Raw genomic sequence first — 15,672 nt, forward strand, 5'->3', positions numbered from 1 at the left:
CTGCTTACCAGTTACTTGAGGAGTAGAACTGCTGCTTTACAGATCTGAGAAACACAGGCTGGGATAAGTGTCCCACACTCTCAAGCACTAAGAACTCAATTCTGCCATTGAGCTACACCCAGCAATCCCACTGATTTCAATGAGAATTCTGCACAGCAAAGATTGACAGGGTCTGGTCCTAAGTTACTGGCAGAAAAGACTCTCCTTGTATCTTCACAGTGAAACTTCAGTTCCCACTATGCCTGTCTTAGGTATAGCAGAAGAGATAGTTTTAGCTAATATGCTCCTGATGTAAGTAACTAAGTCCAAATGTCATTTCTTTTTCTGTAACTGACACTCTGATGCTTAGTTCTCAACACATTTAAATTACATTACAGTAGAACGTCAGAGTTACGAACACCAGAGTTACAAACTGACCAGTAAACTACACACCTCATTTGGAACGGGATGTACGCAATCAGGCAGCAGCGGAGAACACCCCCCCCCCCAAAAAAAAGCATGTACTGTACTGTGTTAAATGTAAATATTCGACAAGGTAAGGAAACTGTTTCTGTACTTGTTTCATTTAAATTAAGATTGTTAAAAACAGCCTTTTTCTTTTGTATAATAAAGTTTCAAAGCTGTATTAAGTTAATGTTCAGTTGTAAACTTTTGAAAAAACAACCATAATGTTTTGTTCAGAGCTACAGACATTTCAGAATTATGAACAACCTCCATTCCTGAGGTATTCCTAACTCTGAGGTTCTACTATAGTTACCAATGCTATGAAAAGCTGACTGCTAGGGTTCTCCAGTCTTATCTAGGTCTCATCCATTCAGTAAATCATAGCTCTGCAGCCAAGGGAAAGTCAGGAGGATCTTGGTGAAGCCACCTAATAAATTCAGCACAAGCTGATGAGAAGCACTTTGCTCCTGAACATTTAATGCAGCCTAGATTTTAAATAGGCTGAAATGAAAGTACTATTTTTATGGGAACGTATTCCAAGTTGCTTTCTCACATTGAGTAGTACCACTGATTTCAGTGGGACTGCTCTCAGAATAAAGCAGAACTCATGCTGAGTACAAGTATCAAAACTTGGCTCCTAATGAGTTTAGTGCTGGCAAAAAGTGCCAAATTGACAGCCTTGTAGACTGTTGTCTTCTCTTTCCCACAGAACAGGGATAGCACGGCAAGATTCTGCCAATTAACTTTTATCCCAAACTGGACGGGCCTCTTCTAGGATTGAGCAGGGAGTTCATCTCCATGTTGCATTCAGTCCTTGGGCTCTTCTCAGATTGTCAACAAGTTTGCCAATTTTGTGTCAACTGTGATGGTGGGTTTTGTGATGTGGACATCTGTCCATTCTCACCACCAACTTGTTTCACACTGGCCACACAAAGTGTGTAAGATTTTCAGTATACTCTGATTATATTCCTATAGATTAGCCATAAAATTTATTAGAGGTTGGCAGTAAATATTTTTGCTGTCTGGGATATAGCAATACAGAAAATGTTGGTGTCTGCAGAGAGGGAAGGTTATACCTCACTTCATTCCTTTGTACTATGTGCTGGGTTAGGATGGGAGTAGAGATGGCTCACATACCTGTTGTAGAGTTTACCAGCTGCAGGACCAGTGGGCGTCTGGTGACAATGCCTGATCCACGGGGCAGGAAGTCCCTGAAATGAAATAGGAAGTTTTTGATGAGTGATAGCTTCCTTCCTTCAATCTTTTCATGGCTTTTCTGCCTTTAGAAATTCAGAGATTCTAAAGCAGAGTGTCTTAGACAGGGAAAGAGAGCAACAAAATTCAAGGCACTGGAAAACAAAACACTGCCCCACCCGCCCTGCAAAAATAAAGGATTATGGGGGAGATTTCCAACAGCTCCTAAAGGATTTAGGAGCACAAGTCCCCCTTGAGTCAATGGGACATGTGCTTCTAAATCCCATAGGCATTTCTGACAAACTCCCTAAAGGTATTCTTAATAAACTGATTTCCACAAAGCTCTAGCTCAGCTTTAACATTCTCTGCAATACTGGGAGCATGGTATTGCCATCGCTCAGAATGCTGGAGAGGCCTGCACCACCAACAGCCCTTCTCCAGAATGCTGGAAGGCCAGTACCCTCTTCCTCCCATCCCCCCACGGTGAACGTGCAGTATTTCTGTGTCAATCTGATAAAGTTCCCTATAATCAAGGAGGAGATATCTTGATTTGGGGGATGAATGCAGGTTTAACCCCCCACCCCAAAAAATGGAAGGGAGAAATGCAAGCAACATCTGAAATGCTTGGTGCCTCCTCAGATGCTGTGAGTGCAGTGTTACCCTAAAGAGGGTTGGGCTAGCTAGTGAATCACGCAAGCCCTGCACTTTGGATTTAGAGGAGATACTGCATTGCTCAAATATGGATACGGCATATGATCCTTCTGGAACAAAATCCATAGCAGCCAAGGGCTTGCCTCCACCCAGGCCTCCTCCTCCTAACTGACTGCTCAGAGCCAGGAACTACTGCCAGGTCATCAGCAACAGCAGCTCCTTCCAAAACCAATTCACCAAATGGTAAAATTATTAGAATACAGGACATTTCAGGGAAGGAAGGAAACTTGTCTACATCCATTTCCTAATGCTGACTTAGCAGCCACAGTCCACAAGCTTTTTTTTCTTTTCTTTTCTTTTTCATCCAAATGCTTCTCTCTCTTTTTAAAGCTAGGCATACTTATTGCATCCACTGATGACCTTGCTAGTTTATGGACAGATTTTGCTCTCAGTTGCATCTGCTGGATGCTGAGCACTTCTGAAAATCTGACCATTTTATTTCAGTGCCTAAATGGGGACGATGTTCTTTTGAAAATCAGGCCCCTATTCCATATATAAGCTACATTCTTCGTGAAAAAATCCTGCCTACGTTCCATAAGTTCTAGGCCCCAATTCCCCCCTCCCTTAACGATAGTTTGACACTAGTGTAACATCACTGACTTCAGCAGAGCTACTCCTGATGTACACTGGCATGGACAGACAGACCCCAACACTTTAAGTCCTTGTTCTTGTCCTGCTATTCGAGAGAAGTTTAAGAGAGATGAGATAGTCTTGTGTTTCAGTCACTAGAGTGAGACTCAGAAAATCTGTTTTTAATTCCTGGCTTGCCCACAGACTTCCTGTGTGGCTTTATGTAAGTCATTTCTCTTCTCTGTGCCTTCATTTCCCCATGTGTACAATGGGGGTAATAATAATTTTCCTGTCTCAAGGGCTGCAATGAGAATAAATTCAATAAAGCCTGGGAGGTGCACAGCTACTTCCATGATGGGAGGACAGAAAAATAATTAGATAATCCCTAAATCCAATAGCTCTATATGATAGCAGGTGAAAATCTGTTGTCAATTGTAGTGTAAATCTGGAGTAACACCATGGAAGTCAATGTAGTTGCACTAGATTTACACCACTGCAATTGAAAGGCAAAAGTAACCCAGTCTCAATATTCCAGTCCTTTCAGAAATCTATGGTTCACTGAAGTCTTATTTTAATTTCCCCTTTCCCAAAGAATACAGCCCTAGTTTCTCTATTCCACTGGGATTACAGCTAAAACCTTTGAGTCTCTGTATCATTCTAGGTGCTAGCTACTGCCTAGTCTCCATTTATATAAAACATTGTGGGCAATATTCCAAATAAAGTCCCACACTAATGTTACAATAATTTCCTCTGACATTATTGATGTCAGTATTTATATGTCCCAGAACTGTATTGAGTTGTTCTTTTTAATTGTGATTATATCATGAGTGAATGATATCATATTACTAAACATTCCCTTCTCCAAAACACTGGTACAATATATAAGGGTCTGATTCTGCCAAGCACCTTGTGCAAAATGTCAAGTGCCCTAAATTCCCATGTAGTAGAGGGAGATGCGGGCCCTGAGCACCTTTCAAGATCAAGCCCTAACTGAACAAAATTGCTCTTGATACTGATCTTTGTGCCTCTCAGCCCTGAAGCCTGCTTACTATTCATACTTTATATGGATATGGTGTGTTTAACCTTATACTCTGACCTTTGATAGTTTTTTATCCTAAGATCTCATATTGCTTTAAAGTTGTGAATTCAAAAAGCCTAACATTACTCATGTGGCTTGTTTGGTAGAAGAATTTTTCAGCAGTGCATTCAGGGTGCCGGACTTTGTGTCGTGTAACTGTGGTACCCCCTCCACTTTGGCCAGGTTGCCCTAGAATAATAGAGGTACCGTCGGACTTCCTACTACACTGGAGGCTAGCTTGACACCTTCTTGCCTTGGTAAAACCTGCCAGAGCATACGCTCCATCATACTTCACTGTCGAACCCCGTTCACCCCCACACCAATCCTGTAGGGAGGTAGGATTTTGTGGGGGATTATTCCCGTGAAGTACGTAAATGTTTCTCCAGTTTTACAGAGAAGGAAACTGAAGAACATAGAGTTTATAGTGAAAAGTTTCCAGCTTGGGAGTCTAAAGTCGTCTACACAGGGAAATCTTGTTTCAATGAGATTATCCTACCAATAAATTTCCCCATGTAGACAAGATTAAGGTTAGTCACCTAAATCAGCAGTCTGACTTTAATCTATTTGCCTGGCTGAAAATTAGCACAATTTGGTCCCTAATACAGAGAGAGGAATTTGGACCCCCACCTCTATATTAGCAGAGAATGTGTGGAGTGTAACCTGCATGGCTCCTATTGACTTTAACAGGAGTCAGGTGGCTCTAAGGTTGCACAGCCCTTTGAAAAAATAGCAAACAGTGTAATGCCAATGAAAACAACTTCATGAAATTTACACCGAGAAAATGTAGGAGGCCCTTTGGCTGGTTGTTTCAGTGATGAATATTATTTCCTCCTTGACTACCCATCTGCCTATTTCCCTCTTTGCTGACTTCTGGACAGATTCCCTCTTCCCACAATATGCCTGTTCCTTCCCCCTAGTACTTGTCTTTCTGGCAATACATCAGTGCCTCTCCTGCTTAAGTAGAACCCATTCCACTGGTGGAACCCTACAGCTAAGGACTGGTAAATGCTATAGCTAGCTGGCTGCAGGCCAGGCCAGGCAAAAGGCAGGGTGAAGAATGCTTGTCTGCCTCTTGCAGCAGGTTTAATAAACTGCTTCTGTAAATGAAGTACACTGACAGAGGCAGTGCAGCACTGACTACCCGTTTACTTAGTAGCCTCCTTGAAAGAGGTGTTAGGCCCAGTTAACAGGAAGGGGAAGAACTGTATTTGTTCTCTGCTTTGGAAGAAGGAATGTGAAGTGATTAAATTAAATCAGAGACAGGGAATCAATACAGGAGACAAGGACAATTACATTCCAGATGATTTGGGCCGACAAGAGCAAAAGGGTTAGATAAACTGGCTTATTCTACTCCATGAAGGAACTGTAAGGTAATGAGGCTAGGAGGGAAAAATAGAAGATAGGAAACTATGCCTTCAGTAAAAAGAACAGGAGTACTTGTGGCACCTTAGAGACTAACAAATTTATTAGAGCATAAGCTTTTGTGGGCTACAGTCCACTTCATCGGATGCATAGAATGGAACACATAGTAAGAAGATTATATATATACACATACAGAGAAGGTGGAAGTTGCCATACAAACTGTAAGAGGCTAATTAATTACGATGAGCTATTATCAGCAGAAGAAAAAAAACTTTTGTAGTGATAATCAAGATGGCCCATTTAGACAGTTGACAAGAAGGTGTAAGGATACTTAACATAGGGAAATAGATTCAATATGTGTAATGATCCAGCCACCCCCAGTCTCTATTCAAACCCAAGTTAATGGTATCTAATTTGCATATTAATTCAAGCACAGCAGTTTCTTGTCGGAGTCTGATTTTGAAGCTTTTCTGTTGCAAAATTGCCACCCTTAAATCTTTTTCTGAGTGGCCAGAGAGATTGAAGTGTTCTCCTAACCATTTTTGAATGATATAATTCCTGATATCAGATATGTGTCCATTTATTCTTTTGCGTAGAGATTGTCTGGTTTGGCCAATGTACCTGGCAGAGGGACATTGCTGGCACATGATGGCATATATCACATTGGTAGATGTGCAGGTGAACAAGCCCCTGATGGCGTGGCTAACGTGATTAGGTCCTATGATGGTGTCACTTGAATACATAGATTCATAGATACTAAGGTCAGAAGGGACCATTCTGATCATCTAGTCCGACCTCCTGTACAACGCAGGCCACAGAATCTCACCCACCCACTCCTACGAAAAACCTCACCTATGTCTGAGCTATTGAAGTCCTCAAATCATGGTTTAATATGTGGACAGAGTTGGCATTGGGCTTTGTTGCAAGGATAGGTTCCTGGGTTAGTGTTTTTGTTGTGTGGTGTGTGGTTGCTGGAGAGTATTTGTTTCAGGTTGTGGGGCTGTCTGTAAGCGAGGACTGGTCTGTCTCCCAAGATCTGTGAGAGTGAGGTATCATTTTTCAGGATAGGTTGTAAATCTTTGATGAGGCGCTGGAGAGGTTTTAGTTGGGGTCTGAAGGTGATAGCTAGTGGCGTTCTGTTATTTTCTTTGTTGGGCCTGTCCTGTAGTAGGTGACTTCTCGGTACTCTTCTGGCTCTGTCAAGCTGTTTTTTCACTTCAGCAGTCACCCCTTCAGTGATAATATGCTACAGAGTTCTGAGCAATGAAATGATGAGGGCATTTTAAGTTCTAAAACAAAGGAGACCCTGGTGTGATATAAAAGCAGTGTAATCTCTACATCTCATTACATGAAACACTGTACAAAATGTGGTGTCTGAAATATGATATTAAATTAAACAGGAAGGTGCTGTCTTGAACACATGACACAAAGTGGAGTGGAGAGAATCTTATATTAACCAAAAAAAATTTTTTTTAAATTATATTTAACGTCCCTGACAATAACTTTGAAACTTTCTGACTTCCAAGGCTTTTGAATGGGAGCTGAATTTTCTCCATCCTACACTGCATCATCAGCTTAGGCTTCCTGCTGGAAAGTATCACTGAAATGGCAATGCACCTCCCCGCCCCCACCCCCACTAAATGAGAGAGCAGTCCTATTCACATAATGGAGGTACTGATTTTCTATATATATTTGATTTGATTATTGGCTCCTACGGTTCCACAGAATGAAGTTTAAGGTACCAATTTCAGGTAGCCATCTATATCCATATGTTCTATCCAGTTCCATTCCGAGAAATATAAGACTATGAACAAAGATATGAGACAATGAAGGAGGAAGCCCTCCTTGCTCACACGGTGCAAAGTAACAACTAGGGACGTGACCTGAGATAACACTCATTATAATACTTCGCACCTTTCATGTCCAAAGTGCTTTCAAATGTTAATTCATTATTTTCACAACAACCCTATGTTTGTCACATTTTACAGAAGGGGAAACTGAGGCACGACTGCTAACTGACTTGCCCAGTAGAGGAAATGGATGAGAGTGCTGGGACTATAGCTCAGGAGTTCCTCGTTCCCAGGTCTGCATTTAGATTGTTACATCACCCTTCCTACTCTCATACAGTAGACAACTAGCTTGTGATGGGCAAATTGGATTAAATGACCTAATAGGTCTTGTTCACCTCTAATTTCTATTCCAAGACAAAAAAGCATGTTAAAATAGAATTAGGGTTAAAAGTATGAGTATCAGTAATTTAAAAGTAAAAAACAAACATTAGAGGGACATATTAATGTCCCCACACGAATAATTGCAAACCCATAAAATTCAGAGTTAAGGGTGAGGGAATCCCTGAGTCTGATTGCAAAATGCAAGAGCTAGAGAATTGATTGGTTGTAATTGTGCATATCTGTGTGTGGTGTTAAGCAGAAAGTGAGCAGAAAGGGAAGGAAGCAGTGGGGAATGTGACCTTGGAAGGAAGATGAGACACAGAGATGCTTATGGACACAGTACTCTTTGGAAAAGCAGTCTTGGATTTCTGAGCAAGGAATCTGACTGCTGTTGTTAAAAATTCAGGAAACAGGACTTTGTGTGTGTTCTTTGTAAATAAACGGGATTGCACCAAACAAATACCCAACTTGTATCACCAATTTCTCTTCCTAACAGAAACGTCTCTGCTCAGGCAAAAAGGGGCAGGAGGTGATTATTAAAGCTTTGCATGAGGGAATAGTACCCTTATGCCTCAATGATCTGATTCATCACAGAAGGGGCCACATTGGGCATATTGTGCTTAGTTTTGATGCTTTGTTATAAATAGGATATCTTAGAGCAGATACAGAAGAGAGCAAGAGGAATGATAAGGGACTTGGAGAGAAAAAACACATACTTAAGACTGCTCCTTCCATTCTTGCTAAAAGTGGGTTCATTTGCTGCTCTAGTTGTGTGAATTGAACTGTGCTCAGTCAGCAAAGGTCAGTGACTGTCCGTAACATTGGAATTAAATGTCACTACAATGGATACAATATCTGCAGTGGACCAGCCTGTGCTCTTGTGACCCTGCAGTTCTGTGCACTCAAGTATTCGCTTCAAGGCTGTTGGATTAGAAAGAGAAGACACTCGATGGCTGAACCAATATAGAGGGATACCACAGCTCCCTCCTTACAATGGAGGAGGAATAGGATCCGTTGCATTTGAGTATCCCATTTCAACATCTTTGGTCTGCAGTAGAGTTGAAACTTACATCTCTCTGTCAGTTCCCTCCTTCTCAAAGTATATAGGAGCCATGTCTACTTTTAGCTGCCCATCATTTAAATAAGGATGTACAGACCCTTGATGCTTACAAAGGGAGCCTTCCCAGGCCAGTAATACCCAGTTTCAGGTTTGCCTACAAAAATACCGGTGGAACAGGAGAGAGACACTATCACTAATGGGGTGGGGAGGAAGTGGTCTCAGGGAACTTGTCTAGATCACACTGCACATCAGTGGCAGTCAAGAATAGAATCCAAATCTCGCAGAACTCCAGCCAAACTTGTGAGCCAGCTGGTTTACATCTTCAAAATGGCATGTGGTAGGTGTAACGCATGATACATGCAGGCACTGTGCTCAGGAGTCTAACACACTATTTCTTTTATTTAATAGCATTTGAAATCACAATGCCATACAAAATAATAAATCCTATAGGCATTTCCCTGCCTCATTTTCTGCACCACTCCAGAGTATTCTTTGGGCTGAGGTCAGAGTCAGCTGGGGCCACCCAACATCATTTTGCTATTGCAGTACATGGCTTGTGTTCTCTCATCAGCTCACTATTGTTCTCTGTGACCTCAACTGATTTGTCCTGTTCTCCTTTCCTGCCCCAAACTTCCTGTGTGGTTATCTGAGCTGTTAGAATATAGATATTCAGGCCTGTCTGTAAAGGACTATACCTAAGAATACACCTAAGAATTTAGGTGTATTCTTATCACTTAGCTAGTTATAGAGGTATAAAAGAAAATCAAAATCACTGTCTGCCAGTGTAAGGTCCTTCTCTTACTATGACAGTCTGAGGCCCTGTGCTTAGGCTAAGATCTTTGGCTAAGCAGCAGTGGCAGCCATAAGCTGGGAAGCGAATGGTCAGATCCTCACATTCCAAACTAGTCACATTGAAATAAGGTGCTATTGGGCTGTTAGGATACAATCCTGTCCTGATAATGCCTATCCCCTTCAGAGAAAATGAAGTGCCTAGAAGATGTAAAAGGAAACTTAGTTTGATAGCATCCTGTCTGGCAAGAACTCACTTATCAATAGCTGGGATGTGAAATCCTCATTTCTTTGTTGTTCTATCACTGTAGTCCCCATTTCCCTATTGTTTGTCTGTATAATCTCTGTCTGGTTCTGTGATTGTTTCTGTCTGCTGTATAATTAATTTTGCTGGGTGTAAACTAATTAAGGTGGTGGGATATAACTGGTTAAATAAGCATGTTACAATATGTTAGGATTGGTTAGTTAAATTTCAGTAAAATGATTGGTTAAGGTATAGCTAAGCAGAACTCAAGTTTTAATATATATTCTGTAGGTTTCAGAGTAGCAGCCGTGTTAGTCTGTATTCACAAAAAGAAAAGGAGGACTTGTGGCACCTTAGAGACTAACGAATTTATTTGAGCATAAGCTTTTGTGAGCTACAGCTCACTTCCTCGGAATGCATGTAGCTCACGAAAGCTTATGCTCAAATAAATTTGTTAGTCTCTAAGGTGCCACAAGTACTCCTTTTCTTTTTGCGAATACAGACTAACACGGCTGCTACTCTGAAACTCATCTTAATTAATTAGCTTCTTACAGTTGGTATGGCTACTTCCACCTTTGCATGTTCTCTGTATATAGAGAGATATATCTTCTTACTATATGTTCCATTCTATGCATCCGATGAAGTGGGCTGTAGTCTACGAAAGCTTATGCTCAAATAAATTTGTTAGTCTCTAAGGTGCCACAAGTACTCCTGTTCTTTTTGTGGATACAGACTAACATGGCTACTACTCTGAAACCTAGAATTCGTAAGCTGGACAGATCGATTTCCCAAATTGCCACAGAGGGTTATTAACCATTGGAGCAATTTACCTTGGGATGTGGTGGATTCTCTATCTATAGACAAGTTTAAATCAAGACTGTAGGTCTTTCTAAAGACCTACTCTATCTCAATCAGAAGTTATGGGTTAAAAGAAAAGGAGTACTTGTGGCACCTTAGAAACTAACAAATTTATTTGAGCATAAGCTTTTGTGAGCTACAGCTCACTTCATCGGACGGAACTGAATGCATCCGATGAAGTGAGCTGTAGCTCACAAAAGCTTATGCTCACATAAATTTGTTAGTCTCTAAGGTGCCACAAGTACTCCTTTTCTTTTTGCGAATACAGACTAACATGGCTGCTACTTGGAAACCTGAAGTTATGGGTTGTGGATGAGGTAATCGCTAAGTGAACTTCTCTGGCTTGTGTTATGCAGGAGGTCAGAGTAGATGATCACAGATGGTCAGAGTAGATGATCATTGTGTTATGCAGGAGGTCAGTGTAGATGATCATAATGGTCCCTCCTGGCCTTAAAATCTGTTAATCTAATCATTTGAAGGAATATGAGGTTTCAAAACAAACTCATTTTCCACCCCAGAGCCCCTTGACCTGATTACACAGATTCCTACCAGGTATCTGATGTGTTTTAACTCTTTGTTTCTGACACTGGGGAGCCTCCCTAAATTCAAAAGATTTGATGTTGCAGAGCTCCAGTAGCACCTTTTGAGCACAGAAAGGCACTAAGGGCACGTCTTCACTGCCAGTCACAGCACAGAGCTGGGAGAGCGCTCTCCTAGTGCTCTAAAAATACCCACCTCCACGAGGGGCGTAGCTACCAGCGCTGGTGCACTGTCTATACTGGCACGTTACAGCGCTGAAACTTGCAGCGCTCAGGGGGGTGTTTTTTTCACACCCGAGTGAGAAAGTTGCAGTGCTGTAAAGTGCCAGTGTAGACAAGCCCTAAGCCAGACAGGAAGCCACAGCCTCCTCTCCAGCAGGCTGTCAGCTTCTCCCCACTTCTTTCTTCCCATTCCTACCAGGATATTACTACTTCCAGCCAGCATTCCTCTAAATCTACCATCGCTACCACCCTCAACTGACTAATGCCACTGAAGCTTCTCCATGGCCAGCCAACACAACTCCATATCAGGTAGCTCTTCTCAGTTGACTATCACCCATCACTCCTCTTTAGCACCCCGACTCTTCCTCTAGCCACCCGCCTGCCTCTCCCGTTGACCCCCTTCTTTTTGTTGCTCCTTGCTTCCCACTGTCTGCCTCTGACACACTGCTCCTCTGTCCTTCCCCCAGTGTCACCCCTAATTCTCTCATTTGCATCCCCCATTTCCGCCTACCTCTGTCCTACTGTTCTAGGTCCTGCCTTCCCGCTTTTCCTCACCTGCTACTGCTTTCTCCCATAATCATGTCCTCTGGCTCCCCAGTGCTCTTGTCCTTCTCCAATGCCTGATACCAGTGGCTCTCAATCTATTTACCATTGTGGGCCACATATGCAGGTCTGTGTGTGTTATGTGCTGTATCCACACAATATATATACACTACGAGTATGGCCCTGAGGATGTCACATGGGCCAGAGCTGTGTGCTGATTGGGCTATAAGCCACCCACAGGTTGAGACAGTGTGTCCAGTGGATCCCTCTGGCTGATAGAGTTAATCCATCACAGCCTATTATAACACATTTCTTATCTGCATAATATGGTACCACTGCTACTTGTGTATGTAATATGGTACTGGCAACACAATTGGATACAATGGGTCTTTATTTCTGTGTACACATCACATATTCTATGACACTAGTCACATTACTGCATACAATGATTCATTATTTCAGAATACTTGAATGTAAATAGTATTCCAAATAAAGTCAGAGATAATAATTCATGAATGTCAGAATACACACGACAATGGAAACAAAATTAGATACAATGGGCCTCTCCTTTCACTGCCTTGCATCTTGAGTCACCATTTACACCAGTGCAAATTGGGTATAAAAAACTCATTCTGATCTGATGGTATATATTAGAGGTTCATGGATTAATTCTCTCAGCCAGAGATAACCAGAGGTCGGTGGTGACCCTACCCTGAAGAACACCCTCTATACCAGTAGCTGAGGAGGCTGGCATAGAGGTACTACAGCAGCTCTGATGCAACCCAGGTATTTTCCTTATACAAGGAGAATCTCTAGGTTCCCAATAAGTCCAGCTTTCTGCAGCACTGGAATGGGGCTAGAATCTGGTCCAGTTAGACTCACTTAGACCAACTTACATCCAGCGCGTAAGGGAGTCTAAAGCTTGGTCTACATTTAAAATTTGGGGGGTACACCCCACCCCTACCCTTGACTGACATAGGTGTGCCTTATGCCCCAGCCATTCTGCACATTTGTAGGGGTCCAGGGGAGCCATTGTAGCAGGAGCATAAACTAGCCTGCACCAGGGTCTGAACTGACACAGGGATGAATTTGCCCTGTTGACTTCAATAGAATTATTTACACTGCTGTAAATCAAGAATAATTCCACTGAAGTCAATGATGTTACTCTGGATTTACACTGGTATTAATAGTAGAATCAGGCCTCATGGTTCTCAGTGACTGGGATGAAGGTAGAGATGGTGCATTCCTTATCCATATGACACTGACACATTCCTGCATAGAGCAAAACCTAAATACACAAATAATTGTATTGTGCCTTCTGTTAGGGTAGGCTGCATCTATGGTATGGCAGTATGCCGGGATAGCTATACCTGTATAGTCTCCATAGTGCAGACATACCCTTAGTCAGTGTAATTTACACAAAAAGGAGTCAGAAGGAGGTGTACATTAATTTAGGGAGAGGACTAAATTAATTTACACCTTCTTACACCCTCCCTCTATCTTCGTTTGTTGCTACATTCCTCTCCCCTGGCAAGCTCTGACACCGGGCAAGCTTGCTCAGGTTGTGTCTTCACTGCAAAAAAAAAAAAGGTGTGTATACAGTGAGAGCTGGTCTACACTAGGAATTTACATCAGCATAGCTACATCTCTCAGGGGGTTGAAAAAGCCAAACTGTAGCTATACTGACCTAACCCATGGTATATAGGCACTGCTACAGTCAATGGAAGAATTCTTCTGTTGACCTATTTCAGAGTAGCAGCCGTGTTAGTCTGTATTCGCAAAAAGAAAAGGAGTACTTGTGGCACCTTAGAGACTAACAAATTTATTAGAGCATAAGCTTTCGTGAGCTACAGCTCACTTCATCCGATGAATGCATCCGATGAAGTGAGCTGTAGCTCACGAAAGCTTATGCTCTAATAAATTTGTTAGTCTCTAAGGTGCCACAAGTACTTCTTTTCTTTCTGTTGACCTAGTGACCATCTCTTGGGAATAGTAGGTTATCTAGGCCGATGGGAGAACCCTTTCCACTGTAGCATTTCAAATGTAGACACTTAGACCTAAGATAGCTGACTTGAGATAGCTGTCTCAATGTAAAATCCTAGTGGAGACAAGGCATTGCAGTTTTTAACCGCATCTAGTTACATCAAGGTAAAACTTATCTGTGCCTTGTCTCCAGTAGGATTTTACAGTGAGATTGGTAACTCAGTGTAAAAACTTGATTTGGCATTGAAGACGGCCTCAGATGCATGTCCAAAACTGACCTTATGATTCTATCATTGTAAGCTTTTTCTGTGTTTTGTTTCCTTACACTGTAGCAAATGTGCAAGATATTTGTGTCTATAGGAGCTCTATCACCTTGCTGTCTTCCCATCTCTCTCAAATCACATATATTTCATTTGGAAAAACTGTGTACGGACAAAGTAAATACACACTTACAAACCAAATAAGAAGTAGCCATATCTTATTACAAGCACACAAATGCAGTACCTCAAAAAAGATTAACTACATCTGAATTGCACATCTCTTTTGTGATGGGGTATAAAATCATTCTCTAGGTTGTCAGTTTAAAAGCAAGAACAAGGAGTACTTGTGGCATCTTAGACACTAACTAAGGTGCCACAAGTATTCCTCGTTCTTTTTGCTGATACAGACTAACATGGCTACCACTCTGAAACTTGTCACCAGTTAAAAGCAAGTGCAGGTCAGCAATGAGCTAAAGCTAGTGGCCATCTGGCAGCCTGTGTGAAATGTGTTTGGTGGTCTGTTGCAGGGTGAGACTCACCACTGCAGCACCTCCTGTCGGTCATCCTAGGAATTAGCTCTTCCAGTCAGGAGTGCCCTCTGCAGGCCAGCATCTCACCTGCCACTAGCCCCCCCATGTTCCTCCTGGACCCCAGTGCCCACCTCATCAGGTTTCCACCCCAGCAGTAACCCACAATCCAAGTCTCCCCACCCAGGGGATCTCCCAACCCTCTACCCCCACCTTGCCTCAGTGGTCACTGCCAGTCACCATCTAGACCCCATTCCCTGGGACAGACTGCAGTCTAGGAACCTCTCATTATCAGCAAGGGGGGGGGTTGGACCAGCTGCCTCTGCCTATCTGTGGGCTGCCCCATACCCTTTCATAGGCCTGCAGCTTTGCTAGGCTGGAGCTCCCCAGCTCCCTCCCCAGCACTACTCCACTTCAGGTACCTTGCTAGTACCTTTTGTGTGTCCTTAACTAGGCCTGCAGCCTGGGTGTTTGCTCAGCTGGAGCTCCCCAGCTCCCTCTGCCCTTCCACAGCACTATTCCACCCTAGGTACCCATCTTAGCTTCCCAAGCAGCCAGGTCCTTCTCTCTAAGAAACTAGAGAGAGTGTCTGTCTTCCCTTCTGGTCCACAGCCCTCTTATAAGGGCCAGCTGGACCTTGATTAAGCTGGCCACAGCTGTGGCAGCTTTCCCAATCAGCCTGCTTTTCCCATTCACAGCTCTCTCCAGGGCTGCTTTAACCCCTTCAGGGCAGGAGCGGGGTAGTCACCCCACTACATGGTCTCAGTCTAATTCCCAATGAACAAGTGTCTGTGGCGTGTCATAGGCACCCAACTTCTCCTGGCACTGGTAGGTACTTGACCCCACCCCCCACCCCGACTCCACCCCTGCTCTGCCCCCTCCTGCCTCTGCCCTGCCCCCATTCCAACCCCTTCCCCAAAGTCCCTGCCCCAACTCTGCCCCCTCCCTGCCCCTATTGGACTCCTTCCCCAAATCCCCGCCCCAGCCTCGCCTCTTCCCCGCCTCCTCCCCTGAGCGTGGCACATTTCCGCTCCTCCCCCCTCCCTCCCACAGCTTGTTATGCTGCGAAACAGCTGTTTCGCGGCAGCAAGCACTGGGAGGAGAAGTGAGGATGCGG

The 15,672-nt window shown here is 43.1% G+C and overlaps 1 protein-coding gene across 20 annotated transcripts in view; it reads right to left on the reverse strand.

Moving 5' to 3' along the window:
• DNM1 (dynamin 1) overlaps positions 1-15,672 on the reverse strand; it is a 112,211-nt gene that overhangs the window by 75,743 nt on the left and 20,796 nt on the right. For all 20 annotated transcript variants that reach the window (XR_006275986.1, XM_038374775.2, XM_038374774.2 and 17 more), the window contains exon 2: positions 1,582-1,655. Coding sequence is in view for 19 of the 20 variants with exons in the window: in XM_038374775.2 (XP_038230703.1) it covers positions 1,582-1,655 (74 nt within the window). In the remaining variant the exon portion in view is untranslated. The remainder of the gene's footprint in view (positions 1-1,581; positions 1,656-15,672) is intronic.

This window comes from Dermochelys coriacea, chromosome 16 (genome assembly GCF_009764565.3).
Source record: "Dermochelys coriacea isolate rDerCor1 chromosome 16, rDerCor1.pri.v4, whole genome shotgun sequence".
In the NCBI taxonomy this organism is placed as follows: Eukaryota; Metazoa; Chordata; order Testudines; family Dermochelyidae; genus Dermochelys; species Dermochelys coriacea.